Source organism: Pseudopodoces humilis, chromosome 5, assembly GCF_049639895.1.
Source record: "Pseudopodoces humilis isolate 2021_Gansu_Grassland_sample_001 chromosome 5, ASM4963989v1, whole genome shotgun sequence".
Taxonomy (NCBI): Eukaryota; Metazoa; Chordata; class Aves; order Passeriformes; family Paridae; genus Pseudopodoces; species Pseudopodoces humilis.
In genome coordinates this window covers 18,753,595-18,777,626 of record NC_142204.1, presented here as the reverse complement: position 1 = coordinate 18,777,626, position 24,032 = coordinate 18,753,595, and the positions used below count along the sequence as shown (strand labels likewise).

General features: G+C 42.3%; 1 protein-coding gene across 1 annotated transcript in view; it reads right to left on the bottom strand.

Annotated features, from left to right (window-relative positions):
* Window positions 1-24,032, bottom strand: part of TBXAS1 (thromboxane A synthase 1) — a 229,152-nt gene that overhangs the window by 1,471 nt on the left and 203,649 nt on the right. The window contains exons 11-13 of the mRNA XM_014256837.2: window positions 5,424-5,512; window positions 2,870-3,007; window positions 608-770 (exon numbers count right to left, since the gene is read on the bottom strand). Of these exons, the coding sequence (XP_014112312.2) occupies window positions 608-770; window positions 2,870-3,007; window positions 5,424-5,512 (390 nt within the window). The remainder of the gene's footprint in view (window positions 1-607; window positions 771-2,869; window positions 3,008-5,423; window positions 5,513-24,032) is intronic.

The window sequence follows — 24,032 nt, the reverse complement described above, 5'->3', positions numbered from 1 at the left end:
AGAGCACCTTATGTGCAGTTGTACGTGTTTGTTTTGGTGTGTATGACACCCCCACATACAAACAGACATTTTTCCTGGAGGACCAGTTCATACCAGGATTACTGTGGAAGCTGTAAAGTATTTGTTTTACAGTCAGCTGTGGTGGTATAATATTAAATAGAATTTACAGCCAGAGGCTGAGGCAGTGGTTAACCAGGAATGCTGTAGATCTGAACAGAAAGAAATTAACTCTGTAAGCTCTAGAGCTGGGTGCAATGTCCATAGCAATAGGCATATACTAAAGTGCTGACATCCTGTGAAATATGTACCCATGTTCTCACCCTCTATGAATTATGACATTTTGCCTGTGGTCTTGCCATACTGCTCTCCACTAAGGCAGGGCTGTGTAACCCTGTGTATTTCTTTTGTTGGAAAAATTATATATCTCAAATCACATTTTGCTTAAAACATGCAGTCCATGCCTCATCTCTCCTTATTATGGAAGTGTCTCTAGCAGTTTTTTCAAAGGAAGAGAAGTCACGAAGGCAAATCAATTGTCCTGCCTAAGACACACCCTCAACTCCCTCAAGTTAACAAGTGTGATCTTTATGCCTCTGAATGTACAAACCTCAGTCTCTGGGCAGGCCTTGAATTGAAACTTCTGCAAAATCCTCAGCAGAGTCATTTTTGTCTCCAACAAACCCATTTTCATGCCAATGCAGCCACGGGGTCCTGCCCCAAATGGCAGGTATGCAAAAGGATGTCGTTCCTTCTTGGCCTCCTCTGTAAACCTAGAAGGTGCAGAGATGGAAACCAGTTCAAGAAATGCTTTTTCCTCTTGATTCCACGTTTTTAATTCAAATCTCAAAAGTTGGTTATTTCAATTGATCTTAATGGAGAGGCCAAGGGGACTATTGATAGTTTATGTCCTGACATCCTAAGTAAAAAGGCAATTGACTTATGGCCATCAGCGTTTGTCAGCTGGTGATTTCAGTAGAGGACATGGAGACTCAAGTTTTACTTTCAATCTATCTTTAATAAAAGTCTTTCATCTCTTTGGATTCAGTTTCTGAGACTTTTAGACTGCTAAGGTCCAGGGAACTGGTGCAGGGTAGAAAGAGATGAGAGGTAATATAGGCTACTTGGAGCTTTCGAAAAAAAATAATATTGTGCATTTCCACTAATTCCATCCCCATGCTTAGATAGCATAAATAAGATTGAGCCACTACTCTAAAAAGTACTGTAGATGCACCTTATTTGAGATTGATGGACCATTAAGTCATGTATTAAACACTGTTGTATATCCCATGCAAACAGGTGCAGACAATTCTTGTTTTGCTCACTGCCCCCAATATCATTCTGGTAAATTTAAACTCTCTCTTGTTTTACTCCTATGGCAAATTTCAAAATTAAATACTGGGGTGGGGAGGGGGGGGTTGGGAAGGGGGGAAAGGGGGGAAGGCTGTAGCTGAATTATTTTATTTTATTGTTTGTTATGCTCTTATTTTATAATACTTTATATTATATTATATAAATATAAATATAAATATAAATATAAAAATATATAAATATATAGTTATATATAAATATATAATATATATAAATATATAAAAATATATAAATAAATATATATAAATATAAAGTATTATGTTTTATAATACTTTCTAATATACTTTCTACTTTTACCAACTATACAAGCTGAGTAGAGTGTTAGTAATTATGGATCATTCCTCAGGGAACGTTCAAAAGGGAATTAGTCTCAGATTCATAACAAACAGCACTGTGTGAGTCAAGGGGACTGCAGCCCCCACTAACCACTTTACCTTTTTAAACTACTGGTAAAATGGTGAATAAACAATTAAGAAAGCATTTCTAGATAAACATTTCTAAAAATACCCACCCCAGACTCCCAGTTACTGCTAAGATTTCTCTTCAGCAAAATCTCTGCGCTTCTCTAACCCTGGCATTGCTCTTCTTTGTGTCCAAAAGATTCTGATGGAGCATATGTCTAGATTTGTTCCAGAAGAAGCATTAACCAAACCCACCTACACCACACATGTGTTGTTTTACTGGCAAAGATGGTTCTAGGCCGCTTGCCTCACACACAGTTGTTTATGGAGCAGCCACTTCTTTTCTTAGTAAACTTTTGAATGTAGTGGTAGCTCAAAATGCATCTGCCCACAAAACAGTTTAAAAATATAGCTGCCCACAAAACTAACTTGTGCTTCCACACAGCACCACATCAGCTGCAACTCTCCCTGTAAGCTCAGCCCAGCACCTGTAACACAGGGCACGTACAAAACCACGGCTTGACAGGGTTCCCCCCACCCACTGAAGATATAAATGCTCCATGTTAAACAGTCTGGCCAAGAAAGAGCCAAGGATCCTAACTTACAGGGAGCAAATTTCCAATGGGAGTTGGGGTAGTAGGCTGGGTTCCCCACTCACAGAGCACTCACACTGTTGTGTTGCAGGTGAAAAGGGTGCTCTAAACCAGCAAGGAGCAGGATGAGTTTCCCAGGTACAGCCAAGCCAGTGAATATACTGTCCCACCTCAGAATTCTTGCACCCAGAAGCAACATTATTCACAATATCTGATTTGGAAACAGGTCTGAAAACCTCTGCCACAGTCCAACCTTGACCAAACCTCGCACCTTCTGTGGGATACACCACTATCATCACTTGTCTGATTTAGTAGAAATAACATGTTTTTATGGACTAAATAAAACTGTGCTCCTCTTGGTGGAAATGCTGTTTTGAATGAATGTGGGTGGCTGTGGCTGTGAAGGAGCAGCAGAATCTGGTGCTTGCATTGGACAGGTTGGAGCTCTGTGTCCACAGGCCAAAGTAAAGACTTCAACCTAAGGATGAAAAGCATTACTCTACATACCTCTCAGGAATGAACTTCTCAGGTTCTGGCCAGTACTCAGGGTTGTGGTGAAGGTGTCCCACTGCAGTTTCAACAACAGCTCCAGCTGGAATATGCTGCCCCAGCACTACACAGTCTTTAGCTGCTTCCCTAGTGAATCTGCAACAACATCCCAGGTGATTCATAAAGGTTAAAAACACAGCAAGAAATATCTATAAAAGTATCTGTCTTCATCTGACTGAACAATTTCTGGGGTAACGTTTTCTCATAGATAAATACAAGTGTTGCTGATGCCAGTGTCTCCTCAGGTCTTCTCAGGTTATAATCATCTCCACATAGAAGTCCATAGCTCCAGCCCAGGTGGTTGACTTTTGCCCTTTTCTCAAGAAAGCATTTCTGGTTGTGTACTGTTTTCCAAAGCATTAACTGCTAAACTGCAATTTTATTGTTGATGTTGGGTTTAGACTCAGTTTTTATGAAAATTGCTGATAAAATGTGTCAGTCATCTCTAATAACAGGTAGAAAGAATGCTGGTTTGCTTCCAGGGAAAAAAGGATAGTAAATATAGCTCTGAGTTTGTTTAATTGAGAAGCACTGTTGGTGCAGCACCTGAAACTGAGCAAGGGGTTGTTTTAATATTGGGGCTGTGTTCTGCTGCTGCTGCTGCTGCTACTCTGGAAATACAACCAATTCACAAGCCTCAGAAAGCCACATTTCACATATATTCATCAAAGACAGGCATGATGTTAACAACCAAAACTCTGCAGTTTTCTCCCACCCTGTGGTGATAGGTGACAGAGGTGTCCTTAGGAACCTCATCATGACAAGACTGAGAAAAGCTGCCTGCCAGAGCTCAGCTTGTCTCTTACAAAAGGTTGTGTGTGGGTGTGCATGTGTGGTGGTAGGTTCTGATCCAGATCTTTTGGTGTTTGAGTGGTCTCTACAGATCCCAAATCAGCCCAGACCCAGGTGGGTGCCCTGCTGTCTCAGTCTGGGAACTATTCCCTGCCACCATCTGCAAGCACAGGGGTGAGACAATGTGCAGGAACTTCCTTTGCTGCTTCCCACACCCTGCTAGAAAAGTTGAACAAAGATTTCAGCTTTAGGGCTTTCAGTCTAGTATCATTACAGAAACACATTCTTCCTTTCTGTCACCCATCTCCCTTTCTCATAGACAAATAAATAACAGAGGCTCCAAACCTGGAACAAAACAGTGGCATGCCAAAAAAAAAAAAAAAAAAAAAAGCATTGACAAGCTATCCTTCTCATTCTTACATGAATTTGGTGATAATGGTAACATGAGTTATGGGGGAGAAAGTTTTCTGGGTAATAAGTTCATTAAAAAAAAAAAAATGAAACCAACTCATTTTATAACAAACTTGGCAGCTACTGATTTTTCCCTTAACTCAGCATTATCCTTGTCATAGGCAATTAACATCTTTCAGCGGCCCTGGGCTGTCCTATCCATTCCACATCCATCAGAGTAAAAGCCAGATCAATAAACAGCACTGACAGCACCAAACAAACCTCCAGAAGAACTTAGTTCCATTCTCGTTCTGTCTCCCAACTGACAAACATAGATTGTTTCCCAGTGATACAGCCCAAACTCAAAGACCCCTATCACTTTAGCCAGCAAAACAGTTTCCATTTGTACCCCAAGTATAACATAATAAAGCTCCATCATCTCATCCAGCAGATCTCTTTGATATTTTCTCTCTGAACAATCCTGCAGATGTCCATGAAAAAAATCTTGACTTCCAATCTTGGTGAACATATAGAAGAGAATATGATTTTAAGCTTTTTTTCGTTTGTTTTAAGGTGTTTGCAGTCATGGGTTAAATTCTTCAAAAGCTCTCACAGCACGTTCAGCTTTGGCTTCTTTCCAGTCATCTACATTTTCCCTGAGCTTCATGAGAAGCATTGCAAGGGGATGATCACTTTGAAAAATTGTATTTCTTAATATTTGTGTTTATGCTTGTGATAACTTGGAGCTTTAACAATCAGTTTTTGACTTTCTTTTTCCCTTGCTTTCTGTTCATCAATATAGTAGAATAAGTCATGTGTGATTTGGGACAAAACTTTCAAAAATTAATGGATGTTACCATTAGTGTATCTCTATTAGTATAAGGCAGTGCTAGGTGTTACTGGGCCAAAGTTAAACACACATGTAAACCACAGCTTCCAGACTGTGCAACCCTTCCACGGATCAGGACCATAATAACCAACAGGGCAGGGATGGGTTTTGGTACACATCCCCAAAGCCTGAGGCACATGGAAGCAGCAGCCTCTGTCTTTCTAAGGCCAGACCTGCTTCAAAATGGCTCCGTCCTCTAACCTTGGGGGATGTGAAGAATGGTGAGGAAGCAACCTTGCACAATTCACTGTAAAAATGTGCATTAGAAATACCAGAATTATCCAGCTTTCCTTCAACAGGCCACATTATATCTTTCAAATTCACAAAGCAGTATTGATGTTGGCACAGACACTGAGAGACCATTGGTCTTCCAATAGCAGATTTCCATTTCATAGAGCCAGGGATCTATCCTGTGTAATCAGAAGGGCGAAAAAAAGATACCTGAATGCAGGTGGGTACATGCGCAATGTCTCTGCAATCACCATGTCCAGATAAGGGAGTTCTTGTACATTTTGGTAATCAGGGACCATCTGAAAGGGCAGGACAAAAGGAACAATTATGCTTTCCCACATGTAAGTGCCAAACTCATCTCAGATTAGCTTTTAAATCATCTATTTTTTACTGGGCATCTTTCCTGTAGAAGAACTCGATGTCTCATCTAAAACAGTAAATGATAAAATTATACAAAAATGTGGGCAGTAATTAAATGTGTGTGTAACATTCCTTTCATCATCAAAATGCTTTGGTGCACAGCCTAGCTGAAGGTATAATAATAAATCAACTTGCTAGGAAGTATTAAAAGCAGGTCATTACAAAGAGCATCAACAACTATAACAGGGCTATTGTTTTACACGTGTACCAACATCTGCACAGGACCCTTGTTTCTTCCCAGGGGCAAGAGCATGGCTCACACCTTGTTCACAAGAAACAGCAAGTCCCCTAGTTACTCTTGTTAATGTTGGAACAACCCCTCTGCACTTTCCCAGCTACGGAAATAAAGCGAAGTGCTGGTGCTGTGATGCCTGTGGAGGGGTGGAGATGGCTCTGGAAGGCGCTGGAACCCCGATGAGGAACAGCACACAGTGGTAAATTGCTCTGCCAAGAAATGAGGTGCCAAGGTATTGCTCAAATCCCACCTGGCAGGACAGCAGTAGTGTCTGAGCAGAGAAGCCTGTTTCCTCCAGCCCTTGCTTAATGCTGCATAAGTTTTCATGATGGTCAATGCCTGAGCCCATATCTTCACAATCCTACAAAGCCATCCAGCCCTTGACAAGGAGTGGTGGGCACTACAACACCAACAGGGCTGTAGCTCAGAAGACTTTGCTCTCTGACTGGCAACAAACAGACAACGAGAGACACCAAACAGCAGCACTGACACGATACAGCACATGGACAAACAGGGAATTTCTTCCACAGTTACCTTCCTCGGAAAAAGGACATCTTCCCTGTTTTATTCAGTGCTCTCAGCAGAGGGCAGCCAAAGAACATCGAATAACCTCATCAGTAAAGTAGAGTTTTGTTTTAAATTAGAGCATCTCCTAAAGACTGACACAGAGTAAATTGGAGAAAAGCACAGACGTCAGACTAGACTAAACCTTTTATGAAGATTTGGGGCCCTGGACATTCACAAAGGGGACTGGATTCCATCCTTCCTTTATTTACTACAGCACTTTTCATGTATAATGCATATTTTATTGAATTTTCATGCAAAAACATATGGTACATACTGAAAATACTAAGCAGAGAGCAACTCCAGATGGTACGCAGAAAAGGCATACAATAGAACAAGGATACCTTGCTGGATTAGGGTATCCCACTTATTCAGCACTAAGCCACCATGCACCATTTCACATTAACTGATCTTTTCTAGGAAGGAAATAGATACATTCTATTATCCCCATTTTTTGGCTCAGGAAAGAAAAGCAGAAGCAGAGAAAGTAATTTGCACAGGCTGAGTAGAACCATTGTGTGTGCTCCTCTCTCAGGGGAAAAGATGCAACTCAGCTTGTCAATAGATGAAGTATTTTGTCAGTATATGACAAATATCAATACAGGAAATATGGACTCCATTGACACCCTCTCAGTGTGGCTTTTATCTTGTAGTGGTGCCTGCTAACTCAAACCTTTGGCTTAGGTCAGTAGTTATCAGACAAAGGACTAGGAGCCTAAAAGCCACGTGAGAACCATGATTAGAGGAATAGTGCTCCAATAATTCCAATATCTAAAACAAAAGCTGTGAGAATGATTTTTATCACCTTTGTTTTGCAGAAAGGGATTTGAGGGCTGCCTAATTTTGTGGGGGAAACCAGTAGCAGAGGCTGGAAATGCAGTCTCAAATTTCAGGTCTTGACGGCACAACTCCCTTTCTCCATGCCCCCAGAGGTGCTCCACTCTTCAGTGAAAATGCATGCTGTGGAGTGCATTCTTTTATTTTTTTCTGCCAGTTTTACAATTATCTTTCAGAGCTTTCCCCTTGCCTTTTTATACTGCTCTCCTGCATCTCTTTGAATCCTGAGTCAGCATCTGAGTCCTGTTCCTGCAATCCCTCCTGATTTCATGGACAGGCTGACTGAGAGAGGAGTCCAGGCTCAGAAAAAATGACTGGTGGAGCCAAGAGCACACCGAAATGTGTTTGATTCTCTGAACCATACTCTTTCCAGTGGGCCTTCCTGTCTCTCTCATAATCCCTCTACTTACTTCTGGAGTCAATAATTAAGATAATTATATGGTAACTTGATATAATAAGTAGCCACTAAATCAAACCATACATCAACGAATAATATAACACTAAATTACTGGAGCTTTGATTTGCTCTTTCAAATAGCTTCTATACCTTCAGGGAATTAGCAGTTCAGAAAACAAAACAAAGGTGTAAATCCAGCTGATTTTCTTCAGAAGAAAATTCTTTTTGCTTACATATAGAAGGAGGGGTCAGTCAAATGGCAGCAGAGTGAACTCTGCTATCATGAGAATGACAGACACATCAGTCATTTCCTACATCTGATGCAACTTAATTATTGGCACTTCCATGATTTTAGCATCAAAGTAGCTGGACCTAATTTAGTAGTTGTTTGCAAGGTCTGACCTGCAGCTGCGTAAAGTACACACAAGCCAAGCATCTCTGTTTAGGAAGGACAGTTTGTTGCTTCTTTTTTCCCTTTCAAAGAAAATATTTTCCATTTGTTTTTCCACTCCCTCTCTTAAAAATATGCCTTTAGCCAAGCACATTTCAAAGGAACGTAAATATGCTTTTCTCCCTAAATGTCCCTATTTATATCTATCAGCTGCTGGCAGGTTTGCTGGGGTGAGGGTGATGTTGTGCAAACATGCCACTTTAACCCCTTGAAAAAAAAAGAAAGGTCTAAATTGCCTTGTAGTCAAGATGAGGTGTTTTTTTTCACTAAGAAAGGTTTCTGTCTTTAACAAGGGGGGTGTGAGGGAGGATTGCATATAATAAAACATCCTGTATTTTAATTTTGCAGCCACTGCTTTGCACAGCAGTTTTTCTTATGCCTTGCACAACCTTGTAGTGTCTTTTCCTGTTGTTGTGGAAGTGAAATGGCCATGTAACATCTTGTGGAATTTCTCTGCATGCATGTTTCCCCACTTTGATTTCTGGAGGTGAGGTGGTACACCCTTACCAATCCCAGACTATTCAATCACTTCTGGCATCTAGTTTGGCCACAGACTCTCCTTTATGACTGACAGAAAATCACAAGCCTCCATTACTTAGAAAAAGATGGGAAATTAATTCTTCCTCCCACAGAGTATACCCTGAGGTGAAATACCAGCAGTGATTATAAAATTGCCTATGTGCTACAAGGATGACGCGTGTTTTAATCCCCATATAAACTCCAAGAGAGATAACTACCTTCAGATCCACCTCTGCTTTTCAGTATTGGTTTTAACATTTTCTAGGCAGGCAAACCTATTTTTTACCACCGCCCCCAGTTAACTTTTAATTCCTCAATGAACAGCAAGGGAATCCAAGTGCCGACAGGAGCGGTCTGGCCAATCACTCTGCTGCAGTTTGAGATGTTACTGTTCCCAGTTGCTGGCTCTTCTTTGCTGGCTGTGGTTGGTGTCACCACAGCCAAGTCAGCAGAATGGAACATATGCCTGCACCTCAGTTGCTTCCATACAACATCCAGCATGAACCCATCTTCAGTGACAGCTCAAGACGAGACACTAACTTTTCCCCAAAGCAGCTGATGATCATCCTCCTCTACCGCCTCTGTTTTGGGAATGGTAATTCAAAGTACACATCAGTGAATAAGAGATTTCCACTTATCCTATTGGCCATGCTCTAGTGATGCTCAGCATCCAGAAATGAAAAAAAAATCAGAAAAAAATTTGTGCAGCTGACAGCGTATGTGCACCTGAAATCAATTTAGAAGCAGCAAAGCCTGCCGAGACCACATTCCTCAAAAGGAGCACTGCTGAGTCATGGCCTGATACTGAACCAGCTGAGGTTTCTGAGAAACTGCAATCCAAATCCAACGGCTCATGGGCTGGTGTGGCTGTGACAAAGTCCAGGCCAGAGAGATGACGTGCAGACATGCTTAAACACAGATGTAGATCCATGAGTTATCTGTGTATGCATAGCTACACAGCCCATGTGGGTTTTTTGTCTCCCCCAAAATGTAGACTTTGGATAGCCATAGGATAGGAGTGAAAAAAGGCAGCATCTCCCCCAGTTACTCTCACCCCACTCCCTTTCAAATTGCCAAAAGGGCTACTCAGACCACAGCCATTCACAAACAGGTCAATAATGTTTTTTGATCGAAGGGATCAAAAGCTGCCAATAGATCAAAGAATCTGCCTGGGGTTTTGAACTCTCTTTAGTCACCTCTAGGAGCTGCTCATACTCTAACAGAACTAGAGTCTGTGTGCCTCACTTGGCCTCAGAGAGGGGGAAGAAATGCAAGAATGTGAAGTACAAGAAAGTCAAATTAGGCTTCTTGGATGACAACTTTGCCAACAACCCTCTCAGGAAAGGAAAGGTTAGAGACTGGACTGCACTCAAAATGCGTATCAATGAAAAAAGGGGTGGGATGGTTTAACAGGCATCTATCCTTGCTTAAAGAAAGATTGTCACATGTTTGACCACTTCCATGACAACATGCTGCAACCCCTGTAAAGCACCAAACTAAAGCCTTCCTACAATCTCAGGCAGCAGGATAGGGACAAAGTTGATGAAGTAAAATTTCTTAGCTTTACCCCCAGAACTTGGACCAAACACTTAAAAAATGCTTAAGGCAATCCTCATGCAACACTTACTGCAAATTCTCTCTCCCTGTTGTCTGCACCTGCCAGGTGCGATGTGTCTCTGAGCCAAGGCACCAGGCAGGACCAGCCCATGCTGCTTGGGAAAGAGGATCCTGAAGCTCCTGAGTCCCACTCACTCTGGGAGACAGATCACAGCCTTAAGATAGAGAAAAGCCTGCCTAAAATCATCAAGTGTCTGTTGGCCCCTTCCAGTGACAGAGGCCCAGAGAACCTTCTAGCAAAATATTAAGTTCTTGACTACAGAATCGAGGACAAGGTTCAGGAACAAAAAATAGGATAGCAAGCCTGATTTCCAGATAAAGAGACTTTCTGTGCTGCCTAGCACCTCTCAAATTCTTAGAGCATACCTTGGTACCACTAGAGCATCTGCCATCGGCATTGTGCCTTCTCACACGCTCTCAGAAATCAACATTGAAGTTCTCAGCTCCATCCCTCTTTCATCTTTCCCCAGAAGCAAGAAAAACTATCCAAAACATGTACTCCCAAGATTTCCATTTATTTCTTTGTTCCATATGGGTAACCTGCCACCTCTTTCATCTGCTTGGGTTGTTATTCAAATGTAATTTTGTCAGGCTCTGACCCTCACTCTTGGGTAGCTGCTCACTGGGTTTGACAAAGTTACTTTGCTCATTGAGGCACATCCCAAGATGTGACAGCATTCGGTGCTTCAGACACCTCAAACAAATTCCTCCCAGCTCCTGCTAAAGACTGTGAGTGCCAGATAAATTTAATCTTACAGCTTTTTGTTCAAATCACCTGCCAGTCACCCTCAGCTCTAACTCCACCTCTCTCTGGTTCACTACCATGCAAGTCAACTGACCATTCACAGAGGAAGGTGCCGATTTGCAGGCTGAGTTCAGAGCTGGGGGGAATGGCTGGTGCACCATTTCCACCATAACCACATTACACGCAGTCCTTGAAGCCAAATTCTCTCCATCACTTTGGTGTAAATCCATGCAGCTCCCTGGGGCTGTGTGAGTGTAATGGAGAGGAAAATACGGTTCTAAGGATGCACCAAATAGTGCTGGGGAAAGAGCCAGAGGGTATAAGGTTACACCAATGTCAATTCACTTTAATGTTAGTTTGCTTTTTGAATCAAAGAATCCAGCTTCTGACAGAAGACAGACCTGCAGTACCTCCAGTAGCTTCCACGGTGCTAAAACAAGGTCTTTGTAGCATCACTGCTCACAAGGAGACTTCTGCGAGATAAAATACTTCCTGAAACTGAACAGTGTCCCAAAACCAAAAAGATAAATGTAAACAGTCAGAACCAAAACAGTCAGAAATTCTCTTCCACCTACATTACTACTGACACATGGTGATCAGCAAGAACAGAACGTGTGCCATCAGGTAGAAGATCAAGAAAAAAGAAAGTCAGGAAAAAAGAAGAAAATCTCTAAGGAAATACCTTATGAGACAAGCTACAAACTAAAAGAAAGGAGAAAGCAATCTGTTTCTATTTAGGTTTTGTAAATTTGTCAACTTCATCTAGTCCCAGATTGCCAAGGGAAGTGTGTGCCTACAAATGAAAATTGATTAAATAACTCTAAGTGAGACTGGGTGCCTGGGGTGCTCTGCTGTCGCAAAGGAAGATGCAGTTCCCCAGTGTGATGATACTGCCAGGCCAGGCAGTGTTTTGTACATGAGTACTCTCACTATGCTAATTTTTATTATTTTACCTAGGCTATGTGGGGAAGAGTAGCTCCCCTTTGGCTCCCTACCTGTATGCAATGCATGCCTTGACCAGTTATTTGTGACGTGGTATAATCCCTGCCCATGCATTGCGGCAGGCTAAGATCATCAGAGGCACAGAGACTCCTCTTTCTCGCCTCCTTAAAAAACAATCAGCCCCCAGGAAATCCGCCCCAGGTTCTCTCCACAGCCCACTGAGGCTCGAAAGTCTCTCTTTCTACACTTGTCTGACACAATCAAAATTTCTACTTGGGTGGCAGAAATGCTGAACGGTGAAGGATCCCAGTGGGAGGCAAGCAAGGAGGAAATTAAACAGGAGAAAGGACTGCCAGAGGCCCAAAAGGCTGAGAAAGAGAATTATAAAACTGGGGTAGGTCTGTCCGAAGGCCATGTCACCAGTCCAAAGCACATTAACCGCTGAAGTTCGTGCAAGACTTAATCCTTCCTGCTACAGAAGTGTCCCTTGATGGTTGCTGCAGATCTACAGGAATAAAGAGGAGGGATTTTTTTTTTTCCCCTCTCAGTAGACATTCATGGTATCACATAAGAACCAGATGATTTAATTTAATCATTCCTTCTCCAGCTGGTATTTTCTGTATGGAGGTGACAGTGCTTTAAATTAGGGCCTTGCATATAAAAGGCCTGTGTGTTTAGTTTAATCAAATGTTCATTTCCTCACATTATGTTTATATTAAAAGACATCAGCATGAATTTTCATGCTGCAAATAGAGGCTATTTTATGGTCTACATGCTGAAGCTGTCTTTGGTTGCTCTTCATCTCTGTGGCAGCCTTACGGACCGAGAGGTGTCTCAGCCCCAGGCACGCAGTTTGGGGAAGTATGCTCTGGAGAGCACAGTCCAACCTATGAGGAGATCAGAGCTTTACACAAAATAAATTATTTCTGTAATTTGCCCTTCTTAAGCCAGTGGCTGCTTAAGTCACTGGTTTCAGAAACTGCTGGATGAGACCTTTTCTGAATTAGTAAACAGGAAAACATTTGTGGCAGAGAAACAACAAGATTCTCTCATGACTCAGAGTTATTATTTGTTCCAACAAGGGCAGGTCAGTTTTAATACCATACAACATTTATGCAATACCTAATGCCTTGGAAACATCTAACATGCATTAGGAGCAGTACTACAACAAGACTTTGCCTTTCCATAGTTGTTTTCCCCCTGAGGCTCGGGAAGCACTTAGCAAACATTAATTAGCCGGTCATCTTCCAAATGTATGTGTGAGGTGCTCCTGGTAAATAATGCCTCCCCTACAAAGGAGGGGCCGGCAGAGGTGCTGAAGACTGAGGCCATCGATTTTTAACTTTAAGAGTTAAGCACCCACCAGCTCAAGTCTTCTTAACTAGCCTGATTTTTGTTTCTCAGCTTCAGCGTGACTCCTGTTCATAAATTAGCAAGTACTGATCTGAATGCATAGACTGAAAGTGACCAAAAAAGATAGAAATCCATTGCACAGCATTTAAATAGGACTTAAACAAAAAGGAGCTTTGTTTGCTTTCAGCTGCCAAAATCGTAACTCACGGTTCAGCCTGTCCTTGGGAAACTGATGGTACTAAAAGTACAGAATGTAAAGAAGTGCTTCTGGTGCCAAAGCTCCAATTCCTTGCTGTAGACTTCTGCACCTCCTATCTAATACAGGTAAAACTTACTGGTAAAAGCCACATCCAGCCCTAGCTCCAAATTTCAGCATGTTTCATCTAGGCCCTTCTAGAAGGCACAAAGGAAAAATTTGTTCCTGTTGAAACTTCTTGCAGTTCAACTGAAAATATGAACAATGGACAAAGAAAGGGGAAAAAAGTATTTTCTAACCAAAGCTATTCAGTGCCTTTTCCTCTTTTGCTCCCTCTGGAAAGTGCTGACTGTCCTGGGTACAACAAAGCAATTTACAACTGGCATGTGAAAAAATTTGATAGCACTTGAAACGGCTTCCATGTTTTCTTCCTCCAGTGCATGAAGATCTCTGAGAAAAACAACATAAATTGTCAACCCAAAATGCACTACCCTAAGCTCAGTGGGGAGCTGGCTGTGAGCAGGGGTGTCTTCTACCCTGACACTACAACAAACTTGTCTAGATATTCAGATAAAGCTGTCTGCAAAGAATCCTGGCGGATGGCTGTTCAAGGTCTCTCCTTTTACTCCCTGACTCTCCATCTGGGAACACAGAAATTTCCCTAAGCCCATTCACGCTTAGATTTAGCGAAGCCATCGTGGTGTCACGTTCTGGCGCTGTTTTGTGTCTTTGCTCTCCTCTACCCTTTGTAGACCAGCATGGCACAACTGTCCATCTGTTTATGATTTACTTCTCACAATGACTTTGTCCTGATTACACTGATAAGCACAGTAGGTTATTTGAGGGCCAACTGGACCTCTCTAATGATACTCAAACTGTACCCAAGTTGTGGGAACATTTCCAATCAAAAAAAGGCCAATGGAAAAACTCCACTGGATCCTCCCTGAGGAAAGCCTTCCTGTCCTTAAGCCCAGGAAATAAAATTAAAAATTTAATTCTTTATCTGCAATTCTTTTGCAGTTATCAGTGTCCAAGTGATCCACAAAAACTGAAGAGAGGACAAGAAAAGAAAGCAAGGTCTAGGCCTTTCTGACATTTGAAGATGCATATTCAAGAAGAGATTATAAAGAGCAGTATTCAGTTCAGGAGGCTACAAGTTTCACGGTCTCCTTTAGCACAGATGTGAATATCTGAGTTAGAGAACCTGCCCCCACGTGCAGGAGCTGAGGACAGAGCCTGGAAAGTGCAGCTGTTTTGGGGGGCACCATGTACTGCCAGGGGTAGTAAAGCCCTCCCTTCTGCGCTAACTCACTGGCCTTTGTGAGCGCATGGAAACGAAGGGGAACAAAAGCACAACTCAAAGAGCTGCAGGATGGAGTCACAGGGTCAGCAGTGAGAAAATACAGAATGCATTTGTAGTCTGAACAAGGTCATTTCCAGCATGTTTTAGGATGATATAAGGCTTTACAGGGAAAGCAAATGGAAAGTATTGCTCATGATTTCTTCTGCTTTATGAGTAAGCTGCTTTGCCTTTATTTATTTATTACCTCACAGTCCCACAATGGTCCCGGTGTGAAGACCAATTTACTGTTCTTTCTCTCTTGCTTCCCAAAGATACTTTTGCTTCTTGAACCTCACCCTTTCCTGTCTTAGTGCCTGGCCACATCACTCATTTCTGTATTTCCAAGAATACCCTTATTTTTAAAACTTGCAACACCTCACTTCTGTGCTGTCATTTCACTTGCGGCCATGCTACTTTAATACCCAGTATTTTATCCTTTATTCTTACTTTTCAAAGCTCAAAAGCATCAAGTCTCAAAAGTTCTGGGGTACAGGGGAATCTGGCCAACACGGTGGCACCCAGCTGGGTTTGAGCCAGGCCTGACAGGAAAGCGACTTGATTGAGACACCACTGAGACACAAAGGTGGCACCCACAAATTGATACATTTGATAGAATCATTCAGCACAAAAGAGTGCTTTTAAGCCAGAAAAGTGCATAAGACAGAGTGTTCTGCAGGGGGTTCACTAGCAATTTTACCCATATAAAATACCTAATAAAGGATGGTATACTCTGACTTTTTATCATGAACTGAGGCACAAAGAACTGTAGATATCTATAGATGGGCTAATTTGTGGGGAGGGATTTTCTGAGTACCAAGACGAAACACAGCTGTAGGCTTTCTCTGTAAAGGACCTGTCACACACAGGAGAGCAGCTAGCATATTACCAATCCTGATTGCTCAAACATTATGAGCAAGGCCCCACCATACTTTGAAAGTGGCTGGAAAACACATGAGATTAATGACAAATAACAGTATTTTGAGCTTCATATGCCTTCTGGCTTCTGAACTGGGATTCATGTTTTCAGTCTTACCTCTTCAGCTAGAAACCTTTTTTCCTTTTTCTTTTCTTTACTGGTTGTCTTTTGTTTCAATAATGAAATATGAGATTCTGGTTATATACCTGACTTCAGTATTGAGTGATTTGAGAGATACAAAACAAATAACAGAGACTTACTTGCAGCCTGATGGCAGGATACCGGTAATATTCCATTTACTGAGCACCATGAGCTATCCCTGCCTGCCCTTTGGCCATCTGCTACTAGCACTCAGCTAGAATCATGCAGACATTTTAAAAAGAAAGAAAAAAAAATCTACAAGACCAGGAACTTCATGAGAATAAACATCAGAGAAGCATGAGATTCCCCTCAGAGTACCCACAGTACAGCAGCACACATTTTGGGGGTGTGTGAGGGGTGTTACTACAAGAGGGGCCTCAAGGATTAATCATCCAACCCCCTTTTGAAAATGCCAAACTTGGTACCTTGGCAAAGCTTGACACAGAATTAAACTGAAACATGCAGACAAAGTAATTGGGGGGGAACTGTGCTGAGTTTATATATAGCATTTTGTTTCTGCAGAGTACTAGGGGGGAGGTGGGGAAGAGAAGAAGTGAGGGGGAGAGAGGGAAAAGAAAGATAAATTTTGGTTGTTGCTGTCAGATGAAGATCCACTTATCTATGGCAGAAGCCCAGACAGCTGCATGACTGTAAATGAAGAAATTTAATTAAAAAGTAAAAAAAATTATTAAAATTAGCAGGAAAAAAAAAAAAGAAAAAAACAGGACTTCTTGCTTCTCCTCACACCTACCCTGTTGTGATGGATGAAGGGTGCTTATTATTTCTTTGACTTCTATGTGCGTAAAGAAATCTGCAATACTCTGTAGTGAACCAGCAGGATGATCAAAAAGCCAATGGCATGTTGCTGATATTCCAAGTTAGCTGCTCTAGCTTAAACCATACCATGCAACATTTTGGCAGCCCAAGTCATAGTCCCATATAATACTTAATTTGCACTAAAAAAAAACTAAAAAAAAAAAAAACAAAACAAAAAACCAAAACCAACTACAACAACAACAACAACAAAAAACAACAAAAAAACCCTCCAAACTTGGGGGAAAGTTGCCTCAATTATGAAAGAAAAGATTTTGGAAAGCAGGTTACTTGGGATCATATTCTTCCAGAGCTACACACCTCTCATAAGAAATGTGCTGATAAAAACTGTGAATGGATGTGCACCCCTTGCTTACTTTGACCTGCCTTCTTCCAGCACAACTTAGAGCAACCTCACAGCTTTTCCTGCCTCAGCTCCCAAGGTATTTGCAGCACAGCTCAAAAGAGCCAGAGCATCTTGCACTTCTGTCCAAACCCTCAGCTTTTGCTAACACGCTTGCTTCCTATTTCACATTATGGCACAGTGAGAGAAATTGGTATTAGTACTTTTGGCCTCTCTTCATGTCCATGGACATGTGTGCATGTGTACTTTCTGTAACATATCCACCTATTTGAAGTGGCATAAAAACGACTAAATATATATATATATATTCTTCAAATCTCAGAAGATTCAAAGTGTCACTGCTGTGAATTCAGAAAATTCATTCCAAGTCCTATTTATCTAGGTCAGGATGTGGGAAGACTTTTTTTGTGTTCTGCATATGCATGTTGCCACTTTTGCTCCTTGGTACTACACAGCCTGGGAGTTGAAGAGCCAGGGAAGATGATAGCTTGCTCCCTGCTTCCAGTGGACTTGATAGAAAATTCCTTTTTGTGCTCCTTATAATGGAGTCCTGTCTCATTTTTACCACAAGAGATGCTTTGGCCAGTATATTACAAACACCATGCTGACAGTGCCTATATGTGTCTCTGCCTCAGTGCCACATCGCTGCTGGCTCCTCTTTAAAGCAGAAGAGAAGAGCACCCTGCAAAGCAAGGAACAAGTTAACAAAAAGCTTCATTTATCTCCAGCTGATACCAACATGACAGTGGGAAATGTGGGGTCAGATTCCAGGCACATTATTGCGAGGGCAGGAGGAGTGTGGGAGTAGGCCTTGTATGGCAAAACCACAGGGCCTGCTAGGTCAAGTCCTGACGCAGCTTTCCAAGCAAATTTGGGGAAGTCTTTTCCTCTCCTCCACCACTCTTAGTAAGATTGATAAACCCTACTACTCATGTGGCTACTGCTGGCTTGCTCAGAGCAGCATATGATGCTCGTGTTGAAGATCATTACATGGTACTAACAAGAAATCCCCTGCTCTGTGAAAAAAAAAAATAAAAAATTTTGTCATGAGTAAGGTAGGCCCTGGCAGGTAATACTGATACACAAAATAAAGGTAAACCCTGAATGGAAAATGAAACGGTGGACAGACTACTAGAACAGAATTTTTACACATTCCTTCTGTGTAAATAAAGAAGTGAACTTAAAATTAAAGCCATTAAAGCTTTGCTTTACAATGTGCAGTTGCTGGGGGAGAATGGTCGTAACATGTGTTATACATTCACCCACACACCAGCAACAAACCAACAAAGGAACACACTCCTTGCCTACCCTTGAATGGAAAAAATAGCTGCAATTTAAAGTTTAAGGGACCTGCACTCAAGATTTAGCCAGCTATCATGTCCTTGGGGTCCAAATAGAGGCTGGGATCCATGGGAATTCTCCCTGCTCCCTGTACCTCTGCCCTCTCAAATGATGAACTGGGAACCACGCAGGGAAACTACTGCTGCTATTAGACCTGTGGAAGAGGAACTGCACCAAAACTGCTCCCAGAGCAGACTCCAGGATGGGTCCCTGCAGACAGTGTCAGGATGTAGGAGGCAGGCTTGTGCTGCTCTCATGTCTCCTGCTCCCCAAAACCCAGAGGGTCGGCTGTTGTGAGAAGGCAGTGCCACAACACCGTGTGCGGTGCTACCAGCACATCTCCGCTCTGTCCTGGATGGTGCTTTCCTATTTGATTATTTTTTCCATCATACCTTTCTTACTTCATTAAGGGGAGTTGTTAATCACGTGGCCCAGGAGTGGTGGGGCTTCCCTGTAACCCAATATCACCACAGTAAGGGACGGAGCCAGCATTTGCTTGGGCTTGGAGCACTCCCTGCTCTCTCAAGCTGAAAGATGGCTCGTGTTCAGAGTGCTGTACACAACCAGGCTCCACACAGGAGGCAACAGGCTCAGCTTGGTGGGAAATGAAAAGGACGTAGAAGCTTGTCAGCTTGACTTGGTCTTAATAATGTTTAAATATCTGAAGGTCACTAAATTAGAGTTCAGAAACCTGGCACAAAGGCCTTTCTCTAAGATTATCTAGGTTTGCTGAAGTAAGACAACAAAAGAGAATAAGCCAAACTGAGCAAAACCAACAGCTGCTGCTGCTGCTGAGATGTTATTCTCCTCATTAAGCCTATACTCTGAGCCTATAGAGGAGGCAGCACTTCCTGTCTCTCTTGCTGACAGTTCAGTATTGGGGCACAAAGACAGGTCACTGTCCTTGGCGATACAGTAAACAAAGATAAGAGCTGAAAGCAACAGAATATTTTTTTAACCCTGATAATTCATTCAGTATGAATTCCATTGTGGAGAGATTTATTGTTTACTTAGAACTCCTCAAAAGAGCTCCTTGAGAATGTGCCAGACGCAAAACACGCATTTCAGCTGAAAGCACTGGCTAGGCCTGCTCAGGGCATCTGCTACTTGTCCCTGGATTCACGTGTGTGAAACATTAGTGAACCTGCCAGAAAAGTGCAGCCCCAAACCTTTGCCCAGATCTGCTTGCTATCCCAGGCTGGGAAGTTAAACAGGCGTCTTCAACGGGCAGTCATGCTCATGAAAATGCTTTGTCAAGATGCCAACAAAAAAACTCACGGCTTTCCTTCTCCACTCGCAAGATGTCTGCAGCAGAGCAGCACAAGAGTGAAAGCCATTGGTATATTATCTGACACTCTTAGTAGAAGAAGGATTAGTCTTCCCTCTGCCTGGCCCAAGTAAAACTCCCCACTGCCTTCCCCTCCAAGCTCATTTTCCTAAATGCAGACACACCACACCACTACAGGGGGAGGCAGGAGCAGACATCATCACTGCCAACAGCAGAGACTGCCTTATCTTTTCTGTGTAATGGCTCAGCAGCTTAAAGTAAAGCAAGGGTTTAAACATTTGCTGATTAGGAGAGTAGGGCATCTGATGAGAATTTGGGAGCTGTGAGTGCTGCCACAGATTAGGCCACTTGGGAAGCAGGAATAAAACCTCTCCTGCTACATGCCTGGGACCTCTGAAAAATGCATTTGGTAGTCTTATCCCAGGAATACCGGGCATAACTGCAAACCCAACCAGATTAGATTTAGGCAAACTGCCCTCCAGAAGAGTATAGTCATGACTGGAAGAGCAAACAGGGATTTCTCATAGTTGGTGCAGTACGTTTGACTTTCCCTACCTTTTCATAGGCTCTCTGGGTTCCAACAGAACCAGCAATCTGTTTTTAAGGAGGACACAAAAAGATTTGTTGAAATGCTATTTTTTCAACATGTGTTTACTGAGGACATCCTAGGATTGCTAGAGATGGATTACCTATAGCCTTGGGCTGTGCTATAAAGTGGATTGTGAGTTTAAAATGTTTCTTTTCCCTTTTCTGAAGGAGCTGTAAGCTTAGCTGTTGCTAGTTACCAACAGCATTCTTTGGCTTAGCTTTTGTAAGCTGATCTTGTCTCCAAAGCCTACATTAGTTCTTGTCCATTCTGACTAGCCCCTCTATATTTCTCTGAGCAATTAAGAACTTTCTTCGGCTCTCACAGCACTGCAACACCCACAGGAGGTACCTGTCCATGTACCTTCCTCTTGTGTGTTTTCAGATCACCACTTCTCTTTCTCAGTGGGTACCAGTTGCTCTATTGCTTGCAGCAGGCATGTACTTGCTCTTTTTCAGCTGTTCTCAGAACCTCTTTTTAGCAGCTCTCTTGCCAGATAATCTGGCAACGCAAAGTACAGAAGCAACTTCTGTTATCTGTTCCATGGGAATTTTTTCCAGGAGCACTCAAAGATGCCAAAACCACAGAAGAGTTGTTTACAAAGGTCAGCACACACTGCACCAGCATGACAACCAGCTCCTGATACTCAGGTCAGTGAGGGTTTATCCATGTAAATAGTGGTTCTTGTTGGTTGTAGGAAAGCAATTTCATTGAGCTCAGTCAGCCCACAAACAGAAGCTGAGTGGCTGTGGAGTCCTGAAGAAAAAGCAGTAAAATTAAGTCATTCCAATATATTGTTGTGGACTCATGGAAAAGGAGAGATATGCCACCCTATGGTCATCACACCCAAAGCACACTGAGGATCTTATCTGCTATCTCCTCCTCACTTTACATGCTTAAGATGAGACAGAGGCCCTGCAGCCACGCACCTATACCCTGTGCTATTTGTACAGCATATGGCATGTTTGCATTAATCAGCCATCTGATATCTATTAGAACAATATATACTGAAAGGTACAACAGGGCTGGGGCTACACCTCACTTTCAGAGCCGGAGGTAAATTCCAGCACAGTCCGCTAAAAGCACTGGATAGCATAATAAATGACGAAAACTCCACGTCAGTACAAGCACACCTCTACTGACCCCTTCCCCTATTTATCCCAATACAGTACAGAGAATAAACAATATTACCAGGGAACTGTATCTATGCTAGGGCACATCTCAGTGCAGATATACAATAACTAAAGCTGGTTATGAGTGCTGGTGGAAGAACCACACAGTACGTTTGTCATGTGTAAATGTGAGGCTGCTAAAAGCAACAAACAACTTCATAGCCAGATATTAATGTGGTACGCACAGTACACAAATAGGTAGGAGCTCTCACTATTGCCAAGGGGTATTGCTCCACTAGTGTCCACCTATTTTCATGGATCAGCATTGGAACATGTCCCCATGCCTTGTCTGCCATTCCTCATACAGAGCTTGTTTTTAAAAAGAAGCAAAACCACAAACTTCAGGGCAAAAACACAGTAAATGGATTGATATAATTTCTTCAGCTTGGGTAAGTTGTAAGTCTAGCTCTGCATAGGAGAGAAAAGGAATCAGCCTCCTTTCAAACGGTGGTGACAGAAAAGAGCCACAGAGCACATTTCCTGACGGCAGACTTGCCTAATTTGGATAATACACTGTTTTAGAATTTGTGTATCAGACAAGAAAAAAAATAAAAATATAATTTAAAGGCATCAAACTAAAGACACTTGTACTGAAAAAAAAAAGTTATGTTGATAGAAGCAGTTATATATTTGTATACTTCCACGTATGCTAAAAAGTCGCACAACACTGAACTGCATTGGTTTCTAAGTTAATATAGTTATCAGCTCTAGCTATATGATGTGTATAGTATACACATATATATAGTGTATATATAGCTGAAGTGTATATATAGCTATAGTATAGCTATATACACATGTGTACACCCACCCACATCCTGTTCTCCCTTCAACACCATACACAGAAATTCACTGTTCTTTTCTGTAAGACCAGCCATTTCTGGAAGAGGGAAAGGGCAATTTATATACAGTATTTTTCAACAAAGATATAATTTAAAAACAAGACCAAAAAGGGCATAAATTATGATAAAGCACCCATCCACGCAGTATTGACTAAAGTTTTCTATCTCAAGGCACTTCAGAAATAAGCATCAGAGTCCCACACCACGACATACACTCACACAAACACATATGCGTGCACACATGCACACACAAAGGCAAGACTAACAGTTATTTCTATTTCCTACTTTGAGAGACAGGAAACCTCCCTTTGCATCTGCTTTTTTCCTCACTAAGAAGAATAATTTTAATTACAGACACTTGGCAGGAAGCCAAGTTTGATATTTTTTTTAATGACATCTGTCTAAGCATTTTTAAACTTCCTGCTCAATGTAACTTCCTTCATTTTATAGACCAACACCCAGTTACAGCAAAAAAGAGAAGGGAGCAGCAAATGATTTATTCATTTTTCATGTTAACTCTTATCAGGTATATCAAGCAGTTCATTGTTCTGAGAATTGATAGTACAGAAAGCATATTTACAGGGGGAATTTAGGACTCAAGCAGTCTGGGAAAGGAAAAATAAAATTAGAAAAAAAAATCATGCATGGAAAAAACCAACACAGTTGTAACTTAACCCTAAAACAACTCAACAGTTCCTGTTTTGTAGACTGATTTTCCTCAGTTCAGCTAGGCATTTTTTTCAGGGGAAAGAAAAAAGAGGGTTGAGGATGGCGTAAGAGTTAGAGCAACACTAAATACTTAAAATATGAGGCATCAGGCTATGGATGCCAGCTAGGTCAGCTTGGCACCAGGAAAATTTCTGCTGCATCAGTGAAGCTCCTCTGGGCTTGGGCAGTGCCACAGAGGCAGAATCTGTACTCAAAGTCCGCATTCCAAGCTGGCACAGCCTCCTGCTTCAGTCAGGCTACTGGGACAGTAACAAGGAAGCCTGAGCACCTCTAACAAAGCTGACTGCAGAAAAAACAAACATTTCATTTTCAGATGTCGAGAATTAAGGCTGCCTTCCCTCCTTTTCCTTTCATTCTGTCATTACTCATGGCTCACAAGGCTGTATTGCACCGCTTGCTGTTTTCCTCCTGCACAAATAGCATGGGGAGCTGAGAGGTGAAAAAGAGGGGGCAAAAACACTGCCAGAGAAGGAAAGTTGAATAATGCAGGAGCAGGGAAAGGAGAGAATGCAGCAGCAGAAAACAGGAGAGATGAATTCAAAGTGAGTGCTGTGGGGCGGAGGGAAGGAAGCAAGGACAGAAGCAAAGGTGGAGGAGGTAGCAGAGAAGCCACTCTGCCAGTACTCGCAGCTTTTCAGGTACCTCAGCCTTCCCCTGAGATTTAGCAGGGAACCACAGCTCTTGGGCCAGGAGAAGGCTGGGGTCCAGGCTGCACTGGAGCAGAGAGCAGGAGAGCTGGTGAGGAGCATGGGGGTCCTTCTGGCCACCCATTCCCTGCTGGGTTGGAGCTCAAGCCACACGTGGCTAACAAAAGCCCCAGAGCCATGGGATTTATAACGCACATCAGAAATGCAGCTGGTGTCAGCTGTTAGAGTGTCTCATGATGACCCCACTGCTGGGACACAGGTAAGCCTAATGAATTGTTAATGCCTTGACACCAAAGCTGCATTTCCATTCTTTGCTCCAGACAACCTAGATTTTATTCTTTTGACTTACATGTTTTCTCCAGCAAG